Raw genomic sequence first — 18,619 nt, forward strand, 5'->3', positions numbered from 1 at the left:
ATCATGACTTTCCACCCACTGCCCGGAAAGGGTGAGCAAGAGACGCAGGAAGAGAGTAATGATAATGTAAATAACATATCCCCCTTCCTTATCTCATCGGGCCCTCTCCATCATTGTGTGGGTGGGGCCCTGCAGGGATCACCCCTATTTACAAATGGGCAAGCAGAGGTCAGCTCCCTGCTCCAAGCATTTCTAGCAGGTGGTGGAATCTGCTTTCCTCACGTGAGGTCCCCGGCAGGCCGCACACTCATGCCTGCCCAGAGGCTAGGGGCTGACCCCTTGACCTTTGCAAGGCGCTTCCCTCCCTCCCTAGCCCTAGCTTTCTGTCTGAATCACCTGATCCCTGGGCCAGATTGGTCAGTGGCTCCTAAAATCCCCCTAGCTCCACGTGGGAGCGGAAGGGAGGACTTGCCTATGTTGCCATTATACACTATACAGTCTGTATACACAGACAGAGGCCCCAAGAGCGGAGAAGAGAACCAAAGGCCCACCTTACTCCCTCCAAGACTCAGCTTCACCGTGTAGAGAACGAGGGGCGGTAAAGACATAACCACTAAAACTACGTTTACTGACGTCTCACTAGGAACCACAAAGTTCACCACTGCAACCCACCCGTTCCCCGGTGCCGGACACACAGCGGCGGGCGCTCGGGGGATGACGCAGAGGCAGGGAATAAATGTGCGCACGCCGGGCACTGTGCTTAAGCCCTTTGCAACGTGCGGTCAACCAGGATTGACCTTCTGCTAAAGCCCGGGTCCGATCTCCTGTGCAGCGCCAGGAGGCAGGGCTGTTATGGTCGCTTTTTACAGAGGCGAAAACTGAGACTCAGGGGTTACCAGACTTGCCCAAGGTCACCGCCCCTGGAAAGTAGCCAAGTAGGGATCTGAACCCAGGTCTCGCCCCGGGGGCGCACTTTAACGGCTCCACAGCACCCCGCCTTCCCGCTCCCGCCACCCTAGGATACGTGGGGTTTTTCCCAGGTTGCGCACTCCAGGAGGGCCCACCGAACGCCCTGGAAGGGCGCTGCGGGGCTGGGCGAGCGCGGGGGCGGGGCCTAGTGCCTGACAGGCGCGAGGCGGGCTCCGCCAGTCCCGGGCAGTGGGCGGGCTTGCGTCTTGACAGGCAGCGGGAGGCACCCGGCTCCAGCCTAAGAGGGGGACCCAGCCTGAGTGGGCCCGGGTTTCCCGGGTGGAAGGCGGGGCTTGACAGACAGTGGGAGGAGCCCGATTTGGGGCCAGCAGGGGCGAGGCTTGTGCTTGACAGGCAGGGCAGGCCGGCATTTGATAGGCAGGGGACGGGCCCTGGAGACTGACGGGCCAATCGGCGTGCAGGGGCGGGGCTTACGTCGGCGCCGTCCGGCCGGGGCCCCCGCGGCGCTGCCCAGTCTGGCTCCGGCACCGCCCGTCGCGGACGCTAACTTGCCGCCGCCGCCGCCGCCGCCGCCGTCTCAGCTCCGCCGCCGCGCCCGGGCCCCCTGCCCGCAGCCATGAGCGCTCTCCGCCCGGGTAGAGCCTGCCGCCCTCTAGATTAGTTCCTGCCGCCGCCCCTGGACCCGCCTGCACCATGGAGTCGCCCGCCTCCAGTCAGCCCGCCAGCATGCCCCAGACCAAAGGTAGGAACGCCTGGTGGGGAGCGCGGCTTGACCCCCCGCGCCCAGTCGGCCCGGACTGCGGACCCCGACCTCTGTCTGTCTGATCCCATTGCAGCCCGTCCCGGACTTAGGCAGCACTCCGGCCCGGAATCCCTCCGCACTCGGGTCTCGGTCTCAGCCTAGATAGACCTCACCTGGACCCCCCAGTTTAGGCCTTGCGGCTGCTCTCACACCCGAACTCAGGCTAGCATCTCGTTCTGATGACCCCGCTCCAGGTCAGAAACCTCACTCTGACCTCCTCATTTAGGCCTCAACTGCACCCAGAACAGGAATTCTCCCAATCTGGGTCCCTTAGCTGGATCCAGGTGGTATTCACTCTGATCCTTCACCCAGCCCCCACTTGCAGTCCCTGGTCCCAGGGCTGAATCCATGCTGGGATTTAAATGACTCCCCAGCTGAACCCCAGCAGTGCTGCCCTGCTGGGGAATCTCAATGTAAACTACTCCCCCCCTCCCCCCGCCCCGCAGTGTGGGTGCCCTGGCTACACTCCAGCTAAAAATTCGCTCCTCTCCCCCAACTGTCTCCATCCTTGTAGGCCCCTCGTTGCCCCATCCCAGGCGGGCTTGCAGCCCTGCAGCCTTGTGCCCCGGGAACCTCTCTTGGCCTCCCACTGCACCCTAACACAGCCCCCCTCTCCGTCAGCTCTCCTTGTCTTGACTTGCAAGCTTCTCTCTGCCCTTGGGCAGCTCACCCCTTTTTGTTCCCCGGTATCTGCAGGGTTGGTCCATCCCAGGCTTGCCCCTGCTGCCTGGGGGTTCTGGGCCAGCCGCTAGGCCAGGGTGCTCACTGTGCAATGGGCTCGCTCTTGTCTTCTCCAAGTAGCTGGCCTTCCTGGAAATTTTTCTGAGGTGGCGGCTGCCGTGGCAGAGCAGCAGGATTTGTCATGCGGGGCGGGGGGAGGGGGTGAAACTTGGAGGGTGAAAGGGGGATTTTTTTTTTTTTTTTTTTTTTGGTGCAGAGAAGAGGCAGGGATGTTTCTGGCATGTCAGAGCCTCAGCAGGCTAGGCTGTGTGAGCTTTCCAAAGCGGCCATAGCTGTAATGAATGGGCTGCCTCCCGGCTCTCTAAACCTGCTGCTGCCTCACCCCAGCAGCAGAAGTATCTCTGGGCCTCAGTTTCCTTATCTGTAAAATGGGAGTAATCACACGTACCTTGTGTGGATTTCTGGGTGTGATATGAGGTAGCAAATAACTAAAGAGTTTCGAGCAAGCATGGGTGAGTTGGTGATGAGCGCAGCAGGGCGCCTGGCACACAGTAGGTGCTCAGGCAGGCACAGTTGCCCACACCTTGTTACCGTTTCCCTTGTTGGGAAGGCCTCAGCCATGTGGGGTCAAGGCCTTGCCTCTGTCTGGGTTGCAGCTGCAGAGTGAGGTGGAGAAAGGTAACAGATGTTACTCAGTGCACCTCTCCTCGGGGCTTGATCCTCCCTCTCTTTCTCTGGAGGGGCCCGGGCAGCAGGAGGGCCTGTGGGGTCCTGGGGAGGGTGTGGGTCCATCTCTGCCCCTGCTGCCAGGGGCTGCGCTGGCTGTGGGCCAGAGCCTGGCCGGCCCGGTGGGCAGGGTAATTACGTCTTATGTAAGTGGGAGGCCGGATCCCTGACCATTGCCCAACCACTGTGAGTAACTCGAGGCACTTGAGGGGGGAGGCGGTTGGGGAGGGACTTGGACTGCACAGACCTCGTGGAGCTTGGGAACCGGGAAATCATACGCTTCTCCGCTCTGGAGAACCAGGAAATCAGACACTTCTTTTCTCTAGCTTGGTCAGTGCTGTGGGACTTAGGGCAGGTCCCTCAGCTTCTCTGGGCCACAGTGCTTTCATGGGCAGAAGGAGGAGGCTGGAAGCAGTGTTTGTCTTTGAATGCTCTTTCAGCTTTTCCGGGCAGGCAATGCCTCATCACAATAAAAGTTGTAGAGTTGTGAAGGGAGAGGGGTCACGGGTGTGAAGGGAAAAGGGAATTTGGGGAGGCACTGTTTGATTCCCATGTGCTATGTGACTTGAGTTCTGGTGTTGGCCTCTCTGAGCCTCTCTGCAGAGAGAGAACGAAGATGAATTTCCAGTTTGAGGGTCCAGGTAATAGATGATGCTGGGTGGGTTAGATGGAGGGTCAGGAGCCTCTGCAAGGCTCAGGGACCTTGTCAGCCTCTTCAAGGTCTGTGGAAGGATATGGTGGGGAGCCATAATACCCCCCCACCAAAAATCCTGAGAGTTGCCACTTATCAAGCTTTTTTTCATGTTCCGTGTGCTCTCCCATTTATTCCTCACAGCCCCATTTATAGATGAGGAAATTGAGAGTCGGAGGTGGTTAGTGCCTTGCCTGAGGTCATACGGTTGTGACACGTGCAGCTAGGGCTCTGTCCACGGCTGTGGATCTGCACAGGTTTCCCCAGTGCTCCTTTATGTCCCATTCCTGTGCTGGATGCTTGAGCTGAGCTGGTGGGGATCCCCCTCCCCCTTGCCCGCACCCTGCCATCCCAGCTGGTGGGATGCTCCATTATGCCTCTGCCTAGTCTGCGTGTCTCCTCCAGGTCCAGCCTGACCTGGAGCAAGGACTGAGCCAGAGGTGATGCCTCTTGCGTACACAGCCCTTTACAGTTGGCACATTTTATCTTCACTGCAGTCTGACCCATTTGACAGATGACAAAACTGAGGCCACACAGGGGGAGTGGCTGGGCTGAGTCCACAGAGCTGGGATCCTCACCTGTGCCTTCCCCATCCTGGGCACAGGGTCCTCCAGCATTGTGCTCTTCACCTTCTCAGAGGAATTTGAACAAAACAGGGTGTGGTTGGCACTTGACCTTCAGGGAGCTTTACCTTTGAGCTTCCTGCCTCGCAGCTGGTGCCCTGCTCCATCCTCTATGCCACAGGCCTGGGGAGTTTTCCGTGAGTGCATGAGGCGCCAGGTCCCACAGCCCTGCTGGGTTTCCCCAGCGTCCTTGCCCACATGCCATCTTTGGCTGGAGTCAGAGGCCAAGGGCAGCTGGCGCTGGGGCCAGTGGTCAGGGGGACATTTGGTTGGCATGGTTTGGGTCTGCTGTTTCAGGCTGCATTTGTCCTTGGGGGTACCATATGCATCCTGTCCCTGCCCCCACTGCACTGAGTGCCGCCCACGGGCACGTCGTGGTTGATCTTCACATGGCTCCCAGCTGCCCGGTGGGGACATTGAGGCTTCAGGAGCACCGTCGGTGTCCTGGCCCTGCCTGCCATGGCCACTGTCTCCCGCCCCCAACCCCCTGTCCTGTCCCATTCCTGCTGTCGGAAAGACTGGAGGGTGACACCTTGGGGACTTCCCCCACCCCTGGCGTGACGCACAGGAAACTCTCTATCAGCCAGCCCATGGCTCCAGGCCTGAAAGGAGCAAAGTTCTCAGTTGCCTGTGTGGGGAGAAGGCTGGGGCAGCGGGAGGCTTCCGGTGGGTGAGTCAGCGGGCACTGGGTGCTGACTCACCCGCCGGGCATGCCAGCCCAACTGGCTGTTGCTTAAAGGGGCGGTGCCTGCTGGCTGGTGGGTTCGGAGGGGGGCTGTGACCCCGGCCTTGCAGGTCAGCATCTAGGCCTCAGATGGGCATCAGAGGTGGCCCCCTTCCTGGACCTCAGGCTAGGCTGGGACCTTTGGGCAGGCCCTCCTGGCTCTGCTCCCGCCCTGCCCAGGAACTTCCTCTGTTAGGCAAGGGCCCTGCTTCCTCTTGCTCACGGAACAGAAGCAGGTGGTGCTGGCTGTTTGCTGCCCTGGGCCCAGGGAATCCTTGGGGCTGCTGGGGGCTCTGGGAGGCTGGGGAGGAGAGATGGTATGGGGTGGCCCTGAGCTCCTGGTGTGGAGAGGTGACCGTGGTCAAATTCCAGGGCATGCTCTTCTGCTGTGTGATGTTGGCCTAGTTACATTCACTGCACTCTGTAAATGATTTCAGTGCCCTGCGCATGACCCACCTTTCCAATGAGAGGTCTCAATTTCCTCACCTGAAGACTGGGAACAGGGACCTTACCTGCCTGTCTTGCTGGCATCTGCAAGGATGGATGCAGACAGCCTCATTCCAGTCTTGCTAAGTGTTAGGTAGTGGGCCAGCAAGACTGTCCTCAGTCCCCAAAGAACCTCCGCAAGACAGGAAGGAGGTGCAGAGCCTGGGCTCAGGGGGTAGACAGGCCTGTGTTCAAATTTTGACTCACTTCACCGCTTCCTGACTTCCTCTTGTGCTCTCTCTGACCCTCAGTCTCCTTTTCTGTAACATGGGAGTAAACACTCCTCCCTTGCAGGGTGGTGGTAAAGACTGGAGACAGTGTCTGTCTAATGAGCAGCATCTGTTATTATGTTCTTATTGTTATGGTCATGGCTGGTGTTCGTTGATGCGTGAGTAAATAGGACCGTGACCTCTGGAGATGGGCTCGTAAGCCCTATGACATGAGGACTCTGGCTGCAGGGTCCTGTAATGCCAGCTAGAATGTACCAGGCTCTTTCCCCGCTGGTCTCCAGGCTGGAGCTGGGGCCTCCCATTGCCTCTTGGGCCTTCCTGGGGAGGGCCTGTGGGGAACAGAGAGGACTGGGGGCTGGCCTCTTTCTGCAGGTCTGCCTCCCCTGAGTACAGGGAAGAGTGGGGCGGGGAATCAGGAGCATGGGCCAGCCCCTCAGTTGGTAGAACTTCATCAGTGCCAGACAAGGTGCTGGCTGTGGGGGTACAGGGCTGAGCGAGGAGCACCCTGACTCTCAGCGCTCCACCTTAGGAGCAGGAGGAGGCCTTGGGAGTCATGGTTCTGAGGGTCCAGATCCAAGGTCAGCTGTGTCGATGGATAGGGGGCCAAGGTGAGGGGGAGCAGTTGGGATGCAGGGCCTGGCTGGGTGCAGGGCCTTGGCGGCCATGCGGAGTATTTCAGGGTCTCAGGAGGGGTGCTATGTGTCACTGTTCGTCCCAGAGGAAGAAGCTGTGGGGCAGCACAGGAGATGCCACCAGATGGGGTGATGGGGCAGGCCTGCCCTGAGCTCAGCTCCTGATGTTGGGGCTTCCAGCCCTCCAGGGACCATCCATGCCTCGCCTTGGCCTTCCTTCTCGGCATGGCCCACATGAGTCAGGCTTGCTTGCCCGGCTGCTTCTCCAGATGCCCTCCCGAGCGCTGACCATGGAAACCCCGAAACGCTTCATATAAAAGTCCTGAAGAACATTCAGGGCTGGGCAGTGGCAGCCTGGTAGGCCCCTGTGCAGCTCACAGACAGCAAGTCTGGGGGCTGTATCCAACTCGGGAGAGGGTCACCAGGCTCACCCTGAAGGGCTTTTGTCCCCTCTTTCACCCTGAAAGGTTCCTGTCACCCTCTCCCTGCCCCGAGGGTCCCTTTCTGGGGTGTCTCGGCTGAGCTGCCATATCGGGGGCCCTCCTGGCTTCTCTGCCCTTCTCCCAGCTGGTGCCCTGCTCCTGGGCGGCTCTGCACTGACCCTGTTGATGCGTCCTGGCTGAGCCCACCGGCAGGTGGGGCCTTCCAGTCATTTTAAACTTTTAAATTGTAAATATATCACAGACACCAAAAGGATATATAAAATGTACTTCTGTATTTTAATGAATAAAAATAAAATGAAATCTGTGTACCCAATACCTCGCTAAAGAAATCGAACATTACTGTACCCCAACGTACCCCCCAGAATTGTACCTCCCTAACAACTGCCCTGACTTTTGTATTAATAATTTTTTTTTTCATTTTATTTGTGGGGGGGCAGAGGGGGCAGGGAGAGCGCGCGAGCACAACCACAGGGGGAGAGCAGAGGGAGAGGCAGAAGCAGACTCCCCGCTGAGCGGGCAGCCCAGTGCAGGACTCGATCCCAGGACCCCGGGATGATGACCTGAGCCGAAGGCAGACGCTTCACCGACTGAGCACCAAGGCGCCCCTGTATTAATCACATCTTTATTAGTTTTTGAAATTGAGTTCTAATGTACCAGGGGCATAGTGAAGCTCGCCGCCCTTGAGAAGGGTGGGGAGAGGCTGGGTTCACGCCCGTCTCCCCCACTCACGAGCTGTGTGGCCTCAGTCTGTATCATGGGGACGATCCTAGAACTGAAATTGCAGGGTTGTGGCGAGGATTCACTGCACTGGTGTGTGGAAGTGCTGAGTACGGGGGCCGGCTCAGGGTTCGTGGAGATGAGTGTCTGTAGCTGTTCTTGCGGCTCGGTGGGGCTAGCGGCTTTCGGTGGGGCTGACGGCCCGGGACCCCAAGTGTGCAGTGCTCGGCCAGTGCGGCTGAACCTGACAGCCCCGACTCCCTCCTCCGCGTCCCTGCGCGACTGCCCCCAGCTTCCCAGGCGTGTCCTAAGGATTGCGCAAGCCAGTGGGCGGGAGGTGGCCGGCGAAGGGCCTTGGATGTCAGGGGAGATGTCCAGGTACTCTCAGGAAGCACAGAGAGAGCTGAGGAGCATTTCTGTGCGCCCACGAAGCAGGTGCTCCGTGCGTGGTGGTGGCCGGAGGCGTGCCCGAGACCACAGGGGGAATGTTCCTTGCCCTCCCTGCCCTTCAGCGCGTCCGTGTCTTGGCCTTCTGCTTTACCCCTGGCCTTCCTGCTAGTGGCACAGCCCGCCCTAGCCCAGCTGCCTGGGGCAGACCCCAGGGTGGTGCGGGGGGACCCTTGCTGGGTGAGCCTGTGGGCCCTTCCGGGGGGGAGGGGCTGCCTCCAGGCCCAGCTCTGCCCCAGCTGCCTTGGTGACCTCCCGGGCCTGAGTGTTCTCATCCGAACGAAGGGAAGGACACCACCTCTCAGGCTGCTGTTGAGAGTGAGGTGATGAGACCTCTCAAATTCAGGGACACCTTAGGCACCCATTCAGTGCTGATTTGGGACCTGAGCTACGTATTGGCCTTTTCACCACCAAGGATACTTTTTTAGGTCTTCTACCCATTCGGCCCCATGTTTTGTAAGATTTTGTTTCGATGCAAATGATACTAAAAGCGAGAATGGCCTTTGTTAAGGAAAGGTGCTTTTACCCTGTTGCAGGAGCAGGAGCGTGGGGCCCGGCAGTGCCCCCTGGTGGCCTGGGTGACCGTACAGTGGCCCCAAGTGGAGACCTGTGGCAGCTCAGCCCATGAGCCCGAGCTAGAGGACTGTCCCGTCTCCCCTAGGCCCTGGGAAGGCTAAGTGTCACTGCGGGAATGTCCCTCCCTCGTCATAGGCTCCTGAAGCCTGGGCTCTGCAGTCCAGGGGCTCACTTGGCAGTCCGGGGCCCACCTCGGTGACTGAAGGCCTTTGGGTCAGGATGGCCACTGATCCGACCCGTTTTGTGCCAGACATTTTATGCGCACTGTCTCATTCAGCTGTCGTGGTTACCCAGCAACACAGTGTGTTGTCGTCCCTGAGTTTTACAAGTATACCGGCCTAGACGGGGGGAGTGACTTGCCCAAGGTCACACAGGTCTGTCCCAGGTCTGTCTTAACAACCCCTGACTAGTGCTCACCCTGTCCTGGAGGTCAAGGCCATTGCACTCCCCAGAACATCAGGGGAGGAAACAGGCTCAGGGAGGGGGTGTGGCTTGCCTGTGGTCACACGGCCGTTCAGCAGCTCAGGTCTCCTGGTGCCACAGCCTGTCCTTCTGTGCTCACGGTCCGTCAGCCTCTGGCCCGGTGGCTTGGGAGATGCACCCATGGCTGCGGGTGAGGTGTGCGGAGCCAGGATCTGGGGGCCTGGGAAGTTGGGGTCTGTATTCGAGTCTTGGCATGTGACCCTGCGCAAGTCTCCAGGTCCCTGGCCGCAGCGTCGCACTGGCCAGCCTCTGGGGCACCATCCAGTTCTGCGCTGAGCGCCCCCACGAGGGACTCTGCTGAGCCTGGTTCCCCCTTTCACATGGAGGAGAAGCCCGAGGCCCAGACCTGCAGCAGCCCAGGACACCGTTTACACGGGACTTCTTTCTTTCTTGTTCTTTTATTTAAATTCTTACATTTAACTGACACTGCATGTGCTTAGGAGAATCTCAAAGGTGCAGAAAGGCGGTTTCTTGCTCCTTGGACTCCTCTGTGAAGAGACCATCTTTCTCTCTCACAAGGTCTGCGCGCCTCCCCGTGCATGGAGAGCACTCAGCCTGTCAGCCTGCCCAGGAGCCTGCTGGACCCTGGCCAGTTCCCTAGGCCAGTCTCTCGGTTTTCCAGACCCTGGGCCTCAGTGCCCTCATGTGTACAATGGAGATCCCGTTCATGCCTGCCTCTTGGGCTTGGGAGGGGATCCAGGGAGATCTGATTAGATGCTTAGCACAGGCCAGGCACGCAGTAGGCGCTCACCAGATGTTGGCGGCTGTTTATTCTTTATCTCTTGGGGGAGTGGTATGTTAGGGATGAGTTCCTGGAGGTGGGCGTTTGGATAGTGCCCAGTTGCCTTCGCCGTGGTGGCCATGTGAGCTCACGCAACTGTCGGCACCACGGGGGCGGACTCTGGGCCCTCTGGGCCCTGCACCCCACGTGAGAGCAGGCCTCCGTCCCCACACCCGCTGGTCTGGCCCCCTTCCCTCCATCTTCTCGGACCAAGTCCCTCTGCACTTGTCTCCTGTGTCTGGCCCTCTTGGCTCTAGACCTTCCCTCCTCCTTGCCTGCCGTGTCAGCCTCGGCTTAAATCCCGGCTCGGAGAGGTCCCTGTCCCAGCTTCCTTTATTCTTCAGAGCACTTGGCATGCTTGGCATTCTGTGTAAACATTACACGTATGGGTTTTGTTAGTTTGCTGTTTGCTTGTGGTCCTGTCTCTCCGTCAGCCGCGGGTTCAGCCCCGGTGCTGTTGCCATTTTGGGCCGGATCGTTCTCGGTTGTCCGGGCTGGGTGTGCATTGTGGGTTGTGGAGCAGCATCTCCGGCCCCTACTCACTAGATGGAAGTGGCACCCCCTGACAGACCTGGGCCCGGGTCGGCGGTTGGAGCGTGGCTGCAGGCGGGGTCCCGGCTCTTCGTTGCAGGAGGGACGGATGCTGTGAGGTGGCCAGCACTGACCGCTCCCCACCTGCTTTGCGGCTGAGGAAGGCCCTGGGATGTGGAGGGAAAGGGGGTGCCGAGGGCCTCGGAGGCCAGGGCCGCCTGCCCCGGTGGCCAGCACACAGCAGGAGAGAGGGCAGGGCCGGGGGGTTAAGTGGCCCCCCCCACGGCAGAACCTGTCGCTCACCTGTGGGATGGAGCACACGGTGCCCTGGGCAGGTGCCACACGCCTGGTGCTCAGTAAATGAGAGAGCCCTTCGTCTGTTCTAGGACCTTGGGGACAGGGCGCCGTAGTGCTAGGGACCCGGCTGGCCGCCTGCCTGGGGGAGCCAGGTCTGTCCTCGCTCCCCACCAGCACTTGGTGGTGGTGGCCCCCAAAAGCTCCTCTGGGGCCTCTTTGCAGGAGGGATACCAGGGGGTGGAGACTCCAGCCTCAGACATATGTGGGATTGAGTGTCTGGCTTCCTGCTTAACGTCTCTGAGCCTCAGTGGTCCTGTCTGTGACCTGGGTGCTCTGAGCGCTTCATCTGGACTCACCCACAGAGCAGCTGGGGCTGGTGTGATGTCTGCAGTGAGCAGAGATCATGAAGATCCAGCGGGGGACACGGGCCTTGGCTCGTGAGAGCCAACAAACATCAGCTATCCGTTAGCCACCTGTACGGTAGGAGTAGGTGGGCCCAGTTGAACTTTCTCTCAGGGACCCGCATAGGATAGAGGTGACAAGCTAAGTGGGGCAGGGGCTGGGAGGGAGCACAGATGGCCTTGGGCCGTCTGGCCTCCCACATCTCCAGGGCGGGCCCGGACACTCCGGGCCTAGGACTCCTCCAGTAGAATTGGAAAGCTCAAGAAGCACTCAAAATACCCCAAAGGTAGGGGGCGGAAGTAATAAATTGGGAGCAGCCGGTGTTGTTTTTGTCATGGGAATCAGGGGTTGCGACTAAACCTGACGATGTGTGGGGGCCTCCCTTTGTGAGTGGAGGCCCCAGCAGGCTCTGTGTGAGGGGTGTGCCACCCATCCCCCTCCCACCGTGGACGGACCTTGAGAGCCGGTGGTATAGTCCGGTCTATTTCCAATCTCCCTGAGGCCTCAGGGCAGGGGCGGCGCAGGGGGTGGGGAGACCCCTCTCTCAGGCTTTCTGTTGATGTTTGGTCTCTGGAGCTACACAGGCCTGTCTTCATGTCTGCTCCCTACCAGACACTCACTCTGTCACTTTGGTCAAGCCGCACCTCTTCTCTGACCCCCTCGGTACCACAGGAACAGGAAACCACTTTCCCGTACAGAGTGGCTGTCGGGCCGAGGGCCTTGTGTTACTTGGAGTCCTGGGGGTCTGCAGACGGCTCAGTCTAACCTTCGCCTGTCAGGCACCGCTGCGGGATGGCTCTGGTAACCTCGGAGGACACGCCCGATCACCCTAGGCTCCCCGTCGATCTCCGATGCCCAGAGAGGTGAAGTCACTTGCTTGAGGGCACACAGCTAGGAAGTGGCAGAGCCGCAATTTTAATGCAGGCTGCCTGGCTGGAGTCCGTGCTAGTAAGCATCTTCCTAGCTGCCCCTGAGGTAATCACTGTAGAACCATGACTTGTGGGACGTGACAGGAGCGAAGCCAGTGGGACCCAGGGAGAGCCAGGGACAAGGGAGCTTAGCTGGAGCGATCAGGAAAGCCTCTCTGACTAGGCGAAAGGTGAGGATCATATATCAGCTAGGACGGAGTTGCAGGGAAGAACATTCTAGGCAGAGGGAACAGAACATGCAAAGGCGCTGTGGTGGGAAAGAAGGTGGCTTATTCAAGGAACGGTGAGCGGGAGGAGATGAGGGCAGGGCCAGGCAGGGGTAGGAGTTGGGGGAGTCCGGGGTGCCTCTCTGTGTGCTCTTGTCCTGTAGGTCTGTGGCCGAGTTCCTTGTTCTCTGCCTGTGGTACTGCTGGGAGGCTGGCGGAGGCTGAGGACACACAGATGCCTGGCACTGGGCCCACCGGTGCCAGAGGCCCTGCGGGCTGAGGCTGGCAGGCCTGTTGTGGTTTGCTGGTGGCCGCCTGTGAACCTCTGTTTGTTGTGGTGACGGTCGTCACATCGGGCCCACACCTGGGCAGCCTGGGCTGCCTGGCCATTGGGATCCAGACTGACGTGGATGGCGGACAGCGGCGGTGGCTGGTGGCCTGCGGCCTGTTGCGGAGCTGTGTCCGTGGTGGCCTCACCCACTCCCTCTGACAGCGGGGGAGCTGCCCCACAGAGCCCATGTCACTCTAGACACAGGCCCGTGACCCTGCCGGGCAGCTAGGTGAGAGGGCCAGGACCCTGCCCTGTCTGCCCACCCAGCCCGTGTGCTTGGAGCCTCTGGCCCGGCCCAGGCTCAGAAGGAGGGGCAAGTGGCAGCTCACATGTCCCGAGTGCCTCGTTCCTCACACGTGGCCCTCACCCGCCCGGCCCGGCCACAGGCACAGGGGCTGCCTTGATGGTTAGGGAAACTGAGGCCGGCTGAGGGGGAGCCCATCTCACGACATTTGCAGATGCCAGGGTGGGGATGGGTGTGTAGGTTCGGGCCGGACAAAGGTGAGGTAGGGCCAAGAGCAGCGAGGGCACGGAGGGGTGTTGCTGTGAGCCCCAGGAGACCCCCGAGTGATTGTTCAGTTTTTTAAAATTTTATTTATTTACTAGAGATGGGGGGAGAGAGAACGCACATGCGCACAAGCAGAGGGAGCAGCATAGGGAGAGGGAGAAGCAGGGAGCCCGATGCGGGACTCGATCCCAGGACCCCGAGATCATGACCTGAGCCGAAGGCAGACGCTCAACCGACTGAGCCACCCAGGCATTCCTGGATTGTTCATTTTTAACATAAAATGTTTTACTTTCTGGTTACAAAAAGCTTCAAGTGAAGAATAAAAGCTCCCAATAATTCTATTACATGGGTGGCTTTTTATCACCTCTGTGGAGAGGCTTGTAATAACCATAGTGACCACTTGTGGGCCATCACGTAGGCCTACCTACTGTGCGCCTAGCCTTTGCCGAGCACCTAGCGGCTGAGCCCGCCTCGTCGGGGCACGCGCCTTCTCTTTCGGAGACGCAGGACTCGATGGGCCGAGAGGAGGGTACCATGGCCCGTCTCAGCGGGGGGGTCAGTGGTGACTTAGTCTGACCCAAGGGCAGCACAGAAGTGGCCTAGGAACTGACGGGCCTGGACACCTCGGCTTTTCTGTTTTCCTCTTGCCATGTAGAATGTGCTGGGCCCTGGGAAACCCAGGGATGCCTCTGGGTTCCTGTTCGGCAGACGTTACAGTGCTCCCTGTGGGGAGGACAGCAGGCCCATCCGTCCCCCTACAAGGAGAAGCTCCCAGCAGGAGAGGGTGCCGTGAGCGGCTGGCCTGGCCCAGTGTGGTCTCCGAGTCACCAGATCCGGGAGCAGCTCCCGGTCAGACCCCTGACTCACTGTGCAGCATCTCTGTTTCCTCCAGTAACGGCAGCCTAAGAACTCCTCCCTCTAGGGTTGTCAGAACATTTGGAATAGATGGGAAGGGCCAGTTGTGTGGCCAGCAGGCTGCTGCTGGACAAGAGAGAGACCCACGGGCCCCTGACAGCTGGCCATGTTGCCTCATCTGTAAAATGGGATGAAAACACCTCACACAGGGGCACCTGGGTGGCACAGTCGGTTAAGCGTTTGACTCTGGGTTTGGGCTCAGGTCATGATCTCAGGGTTGTGAGATCGAGTCCCGTGTTGGGCTGGGCGGTCGGCCAGGAGTCTGCTTGGGATTCTCTCTCTCTCACTCTGCTCTTCCCACTTGTGTGCTCTCCTCTCTCTCTATCTCAAATAAATACCTAAATCTTAAAGAAACCCAAACCAACAACAACCACACATATGAGCTCATGATTAGGCAACTGGTCTACCCCCGTGCCAGGGGAGCGGATGGCGGCACCCGGTGGATAGTGTGTGTGGAAACTTGGTTCCTGCGGCCGCCGGGTTGTTCCGGGACCCGCCTGGGCTGGGGGATCAAGTACTGCTGATGGCAGCAGGCTGCTGCTCTAAGTGCTTTATGTGATAAGAAGCAACTAGGTGCTGTTTTGATCCCCTTTGTCTGGGTGAGGATACTGGGGCTCAGAGAAGAATGGGGACTTGCCGAAGGGCACCCGGCCTCTAAGGGGCAAAGGTGGTATTTGAATTTGGGGCAGAGAAAGCACATGATCTGGTTACAGAGGTGCCCCAAGAGCTGGGGCCAGCGTGGAGTGAGCAGGGCTCCCCCTGGCTCTGGAGTTGAGGACGGTGCCGTTGGGGTACCACCCGGGTCCGGGCCTTTGGCTGCCAGGGCCTAGCAGACCTACCTCAGAGCCAGGCATCTGGGGAGCCTTGGGGGGCTTCCGTGGAGAGGCTGCAGGTGCCCGCCTGCACCACCCCCAGTGCTCTGCCCACCCACCCCAATGCAGACCCTGGGACCCCATCCCCACCGGGGCTGTTTTATTTTGTGACATTTCATCTAGCTCTGAGGACAGCTGGGGCCAGGCCTCATCTTCCCAGCGGCAGTAACAACCCCATCCCATCACTTAACAGTGGTGTCAGGCCCTGCCTGGCTGCTGGGTCCAAGTATATGGGCCTCCAAGCCAGGGTCACACATGGGGCACTGAGGCCACATAGCAGGATGTGGTGGAAGCTGCATCTTGAACCCGGTTCAGAGGTGGCTTCCGGGGTCCCGTTCTCCCAATGTGCTGTGCACACTCATGGCCGGTGGTTCCCGGCCCAGGGCAGCTCCCAGTTCCCTGGGTGGCCGGTGGTGTGAGGTGGGTGTGGAGGGCAGAGCAGACATCAGGGCTACGCGCCTGGCAGGCGGGGACTCATGGTCAAGTCCCACCTCTGCCACCCGCATTCTCAGTGACCTGGGCACATCACTTCCCTCCTCTGGACAATGGACCTCTGGTCCCGTTGCCTGGGAGCAGGCGCCGTGGACTCAAGCTGCCTCATTCCTCACCGGTGGGCTCCCTGATGTCCCCCGCCCTGGCTTTCCTGCCCGGGAGATGCCTTGCACCTTCCTCAGAGCGCAGCACTGCTGAAGGCTTCCTCTGCCATGGCCAGCCCTCCACGGCCAGCGCGCCACGGCCAGCGCGCCGCGACGCCGGTTCTCCCCTAGCACTAGCTGCACGCTGGGCACCCGGCCACCCTCTCTCAGCCAGCCCAGCAGGCGTGGGCATGGGGTCCTGGAGAGGCGACGCCCCTCTCCCGCCCTTAGGAGCCTGCCCGGTGCCCTGGGGAGGGAAGCGGCTTGCCGGGGCACCCGTGGGGGGGGCGGCAAAGGCAAGAACTTTGTGCAGTTGGCAGAGTGCCGGGCACCAGGCTTCGGCCAGCGAGTCCCCAGGCTGCGTCTGTCCGAACTTCCCAGCCACCCCTGAGGTGACAGATGAGCAAAGGGAAGCTCAGAAGAGGGGTGGGCTGCAGAGGTGGGACCTGAAAGGAGCTCTGTGTGCCTCGGAGGCCCCCCACCAAGGTTAGTGCCACAGTGGGAGAAGGAGGCCGCGTCAGTTTGCTCGCACCACGGGCTGGGGGCTTCACAGACACTTCCTGTCTGACCGTCCTGGAGGCCAGAAGTCCCATCAGGGTGCTGGCGGGCTGGTTCTCCCTCTGAGGCTGTGAGGGAGGGGCCCGTTCCAGGCCTCTCTCCTAGCTTCTGGATTCCTTAGGGACTCCCTGGCTTGCAGATGGCCGTCTTCCCCCCTCATGTCTCCTCACATCGTCTTCCATCTGTGCATATCTGTCTCTGTGTCTGCCTTTCTCCTTTTCTAAGGCCTCCAGTCCTACTGGATTAGAGCCCACCCTCATGACCTCATTTTAACTTGATCATCTCTGTAAAGACTCCATCTCCAAGTTAGCGTAACGCTCTGAGGTACCGGGGCTTAGGACTTCAAGACACGGATGTGGGAGGGGCACAGTTCAGCCCTTACCAGGCACTTTGGACGCAGGGCTTCTGCAGGGCGTGGGGGCAGAGGCCCTGGGAAGGGCTTTGGCTGCTCGGACCTGGCCCTGCTCCCTCGGGGGGTGCCCAGTGGTAGCCTGATGTGTGCCCCGTGGGGGCGGATCTGTGATGGAGCGACCTTCCTTGGAGGTACTCTCTGGATGCATCATCTTTCCTCGGGCGGTTGTGGGCTGACTACCCAAGGCCAGCTTCCAGGAGGGCCAGTGGGGCTTGAGCCAGGGACATCCTCTGGGTGCCCAGAGGCTCCAGGCCCCCCTCAGAGCATTGCCCCCACTGACCCTCAGCACCTGTATCTGTCCTCGTGGCCCCTTGAGGGCAGGGGGCCTGGATCATCTCTGACCCCAGGTTTGTCCAGCCTAGGAGTGCCCTAGGGATGTCGATAGACTGAGCATTGACCAGATGCCTCACCTTCTCTCCATTTTAGGGAAATCCAAAAGGAAGAAGGATATACGGATATCCTTCGTGTCCAAGCCGCCCGTACCCAACCCCACGTGAGTCTACCTCAGTTTCTCCCCTGGCTCAGCCTGGAGAGGCTTCCTGGAGGGGGCCCAGGGGAGGGGAGCAGGCAGGGGGGTGGGGGCAGCGTGTCCCAGATAGCACCTCCTATGAACTGGGCCCCGGGGCGGGGGTGGCCACGGGGGCTCCCAGGCATCACACATCTGCGCTGTGTGCCCTTTCTTGCCCACCTCAGAGATGGAAGGGTGAGGCTCTGGCCACGTCTGTGTGACCACGCCTTGCATCCGGCACAGCAGGGGCTCGGTGACTGAGCCTAGCTGCCTGGAGGAGCACCACCTCCCTCGGGGACGGGACGGGTCTCTGGCTCCTCTGCCAGGCTGGTTTGCTGCTTCTCTCTGAGGCTCATGGGGTCTGCTTCCTCCCCACAGACCCCCCCGGAACCTTGACTCCCGGACCTTCATCACCATCGGAGACAGGGTAGGTGCTGGCTGCGCACCTGGGCCGGGGCCTTCGGGGGTCGGAACCTCAGTGTTTTCATGTGACAAGCGGGCCCACGCTGACCCTGTAGGGCCACGGGGAAGTGGCCGTGGGTGGTGGAAGGAGCTGGGCTTTGGAGAGCAGCCTCCCTCCCCAGACGCTGGCTGTGTGGCCCTGGGCTGGCTACTCTCAGACCCTCTCATCTGGAACGGGGACAGTGGCCTGCCTCACGGGGCCTGGAGAGCCCGAGCTGCCATGAAGTTTCCCGATCTCAGAGTTGGGGTCCTGGGGCCACCGGTGCTCACATCACTGTGGGAATGGTGTGTCGAACGTGCGGACTCCCGGCTCTAGCCTCAGAAGCAGCCCCTGGGCACCTGCCTTGCACACGCACCTCCTGACGGCTCGCTCACCAGGGACTGAGGTCCTGGCTCAGGGACTGTGCTTCCTGCACAGGCAGAGACCCACTGTGGCTGACAGCCCGTCCCAGGCTCATTCCCTCCCGATACATGTCAGTGGGCCATGCCCAGCTTTCTTGTCTGCCATACAGCAGAGGGCAGGAGGGAGTGCAGGTGGCCTCGGGCGACACTGCTCACCGTGAGGGCAAGACCTTTGTTCCGGTCTCTCTGTCTGTAGTGCCTAAAACAGGAAGGCACACATGGTAGGGACTCCGAATACTGGGTGAATGCATGATTCCGTCCCACCACCTGAATGGGGTGCGGGGCAAGAGGGAAAGGGCGTCTCTGGAGCTCCAGAGCATGTGCCGGCTGGGGGCATTTCATAGGCGGTGGAATTTATCCCATGCAGTAGCCTTGCACGTTGGCCTGTGCTTTTATGGAGAGCGGCGTGAGTCCGAGAGGTGGAGTGACTCGCCCCAGGTCACACAGCAGAAGGTGGTTCGTGTAGGCTTTGAGCTCAGATCTAACTGGCTCTTTCCTCTTTCTGCTGCCCCAGCACTCTCCTGACTTGTGGCCTCTCTTTTTTCTGTCCCCCAAGAACTTTGAGGTGGAGGCTGATGACCTGGTGACCATCTCGGAGCTGGGCCGTGGGGCCTACGGGGTGGTGGAGAAGGTGCGGCATAACCAGAGCGACACCATCATGGCCGTTAAGGTGAGCAGGGCCCCGCGCTGGCCCAGCCCAGCCCAGCCAGGGAGCTCTGGGCCAGGGGACACTTGGGAG

The 18,619-nt window shown here is 60.2% G+C and overlaps 1 protein-coding gene across 2 annotated transcripts in view; it reads left to right on the forward strand.

Moving 5' to 3' along the window:
• The first annotated feature begins 1,370 nt into the window (after positions 1 to 1,370).
• The window catches only part of MAP2K3 (mitogen-activated protein kinase kinase 3), a 29,768-nt gene continuing 12,519 nt past the window's right edge, over positions 1,371 to 18,619 (forward strand). For both annotated transcript variants that reach the window (XM_064582896.1, XM_045889683.2), the window contains exons 1-4: positions 1,371 to 1,612; positions 16,935 to 17,001; positions 17,395 to 17,443; positions 18,437 to 18,550. In XM_064582896.1, coding sequence (XP_064438966.1) covers positions 1,564 to 1,612; positions 16,935 to 17,001; positions 17,395 to 17,443; positions 18,437 to 18,550 — 279 coding nt within the window. In that variant the 5' untranslated portion in view covers positions 1,371 to 1,563. The remainder of the gene's footprint in view (positions 1,613 to 16,934; positions 17,002 to 17,394; positions 17,444 to 18,436; positions 18,551 to 18,619) is intronic.

The sequence above is a fragment of the Mirounga angustirostris genome, unplaced genomic scaffold (genome assembly GCF_029215605.1).
Source record: "Mirounga angustirostris isolate CCGP_5_RB_7025 unplaced genomic scaffold, mMirAng1.0.hap1 SCAF_17, whole genome shotgun sequence".
In the NCBI taxonomy this organism is placed as follows: Eukaryota; Metazoa; Chordata; class Mammalia; order Carnivora; family Phocidae; genus Mirounga; species Mirounga angustirostris.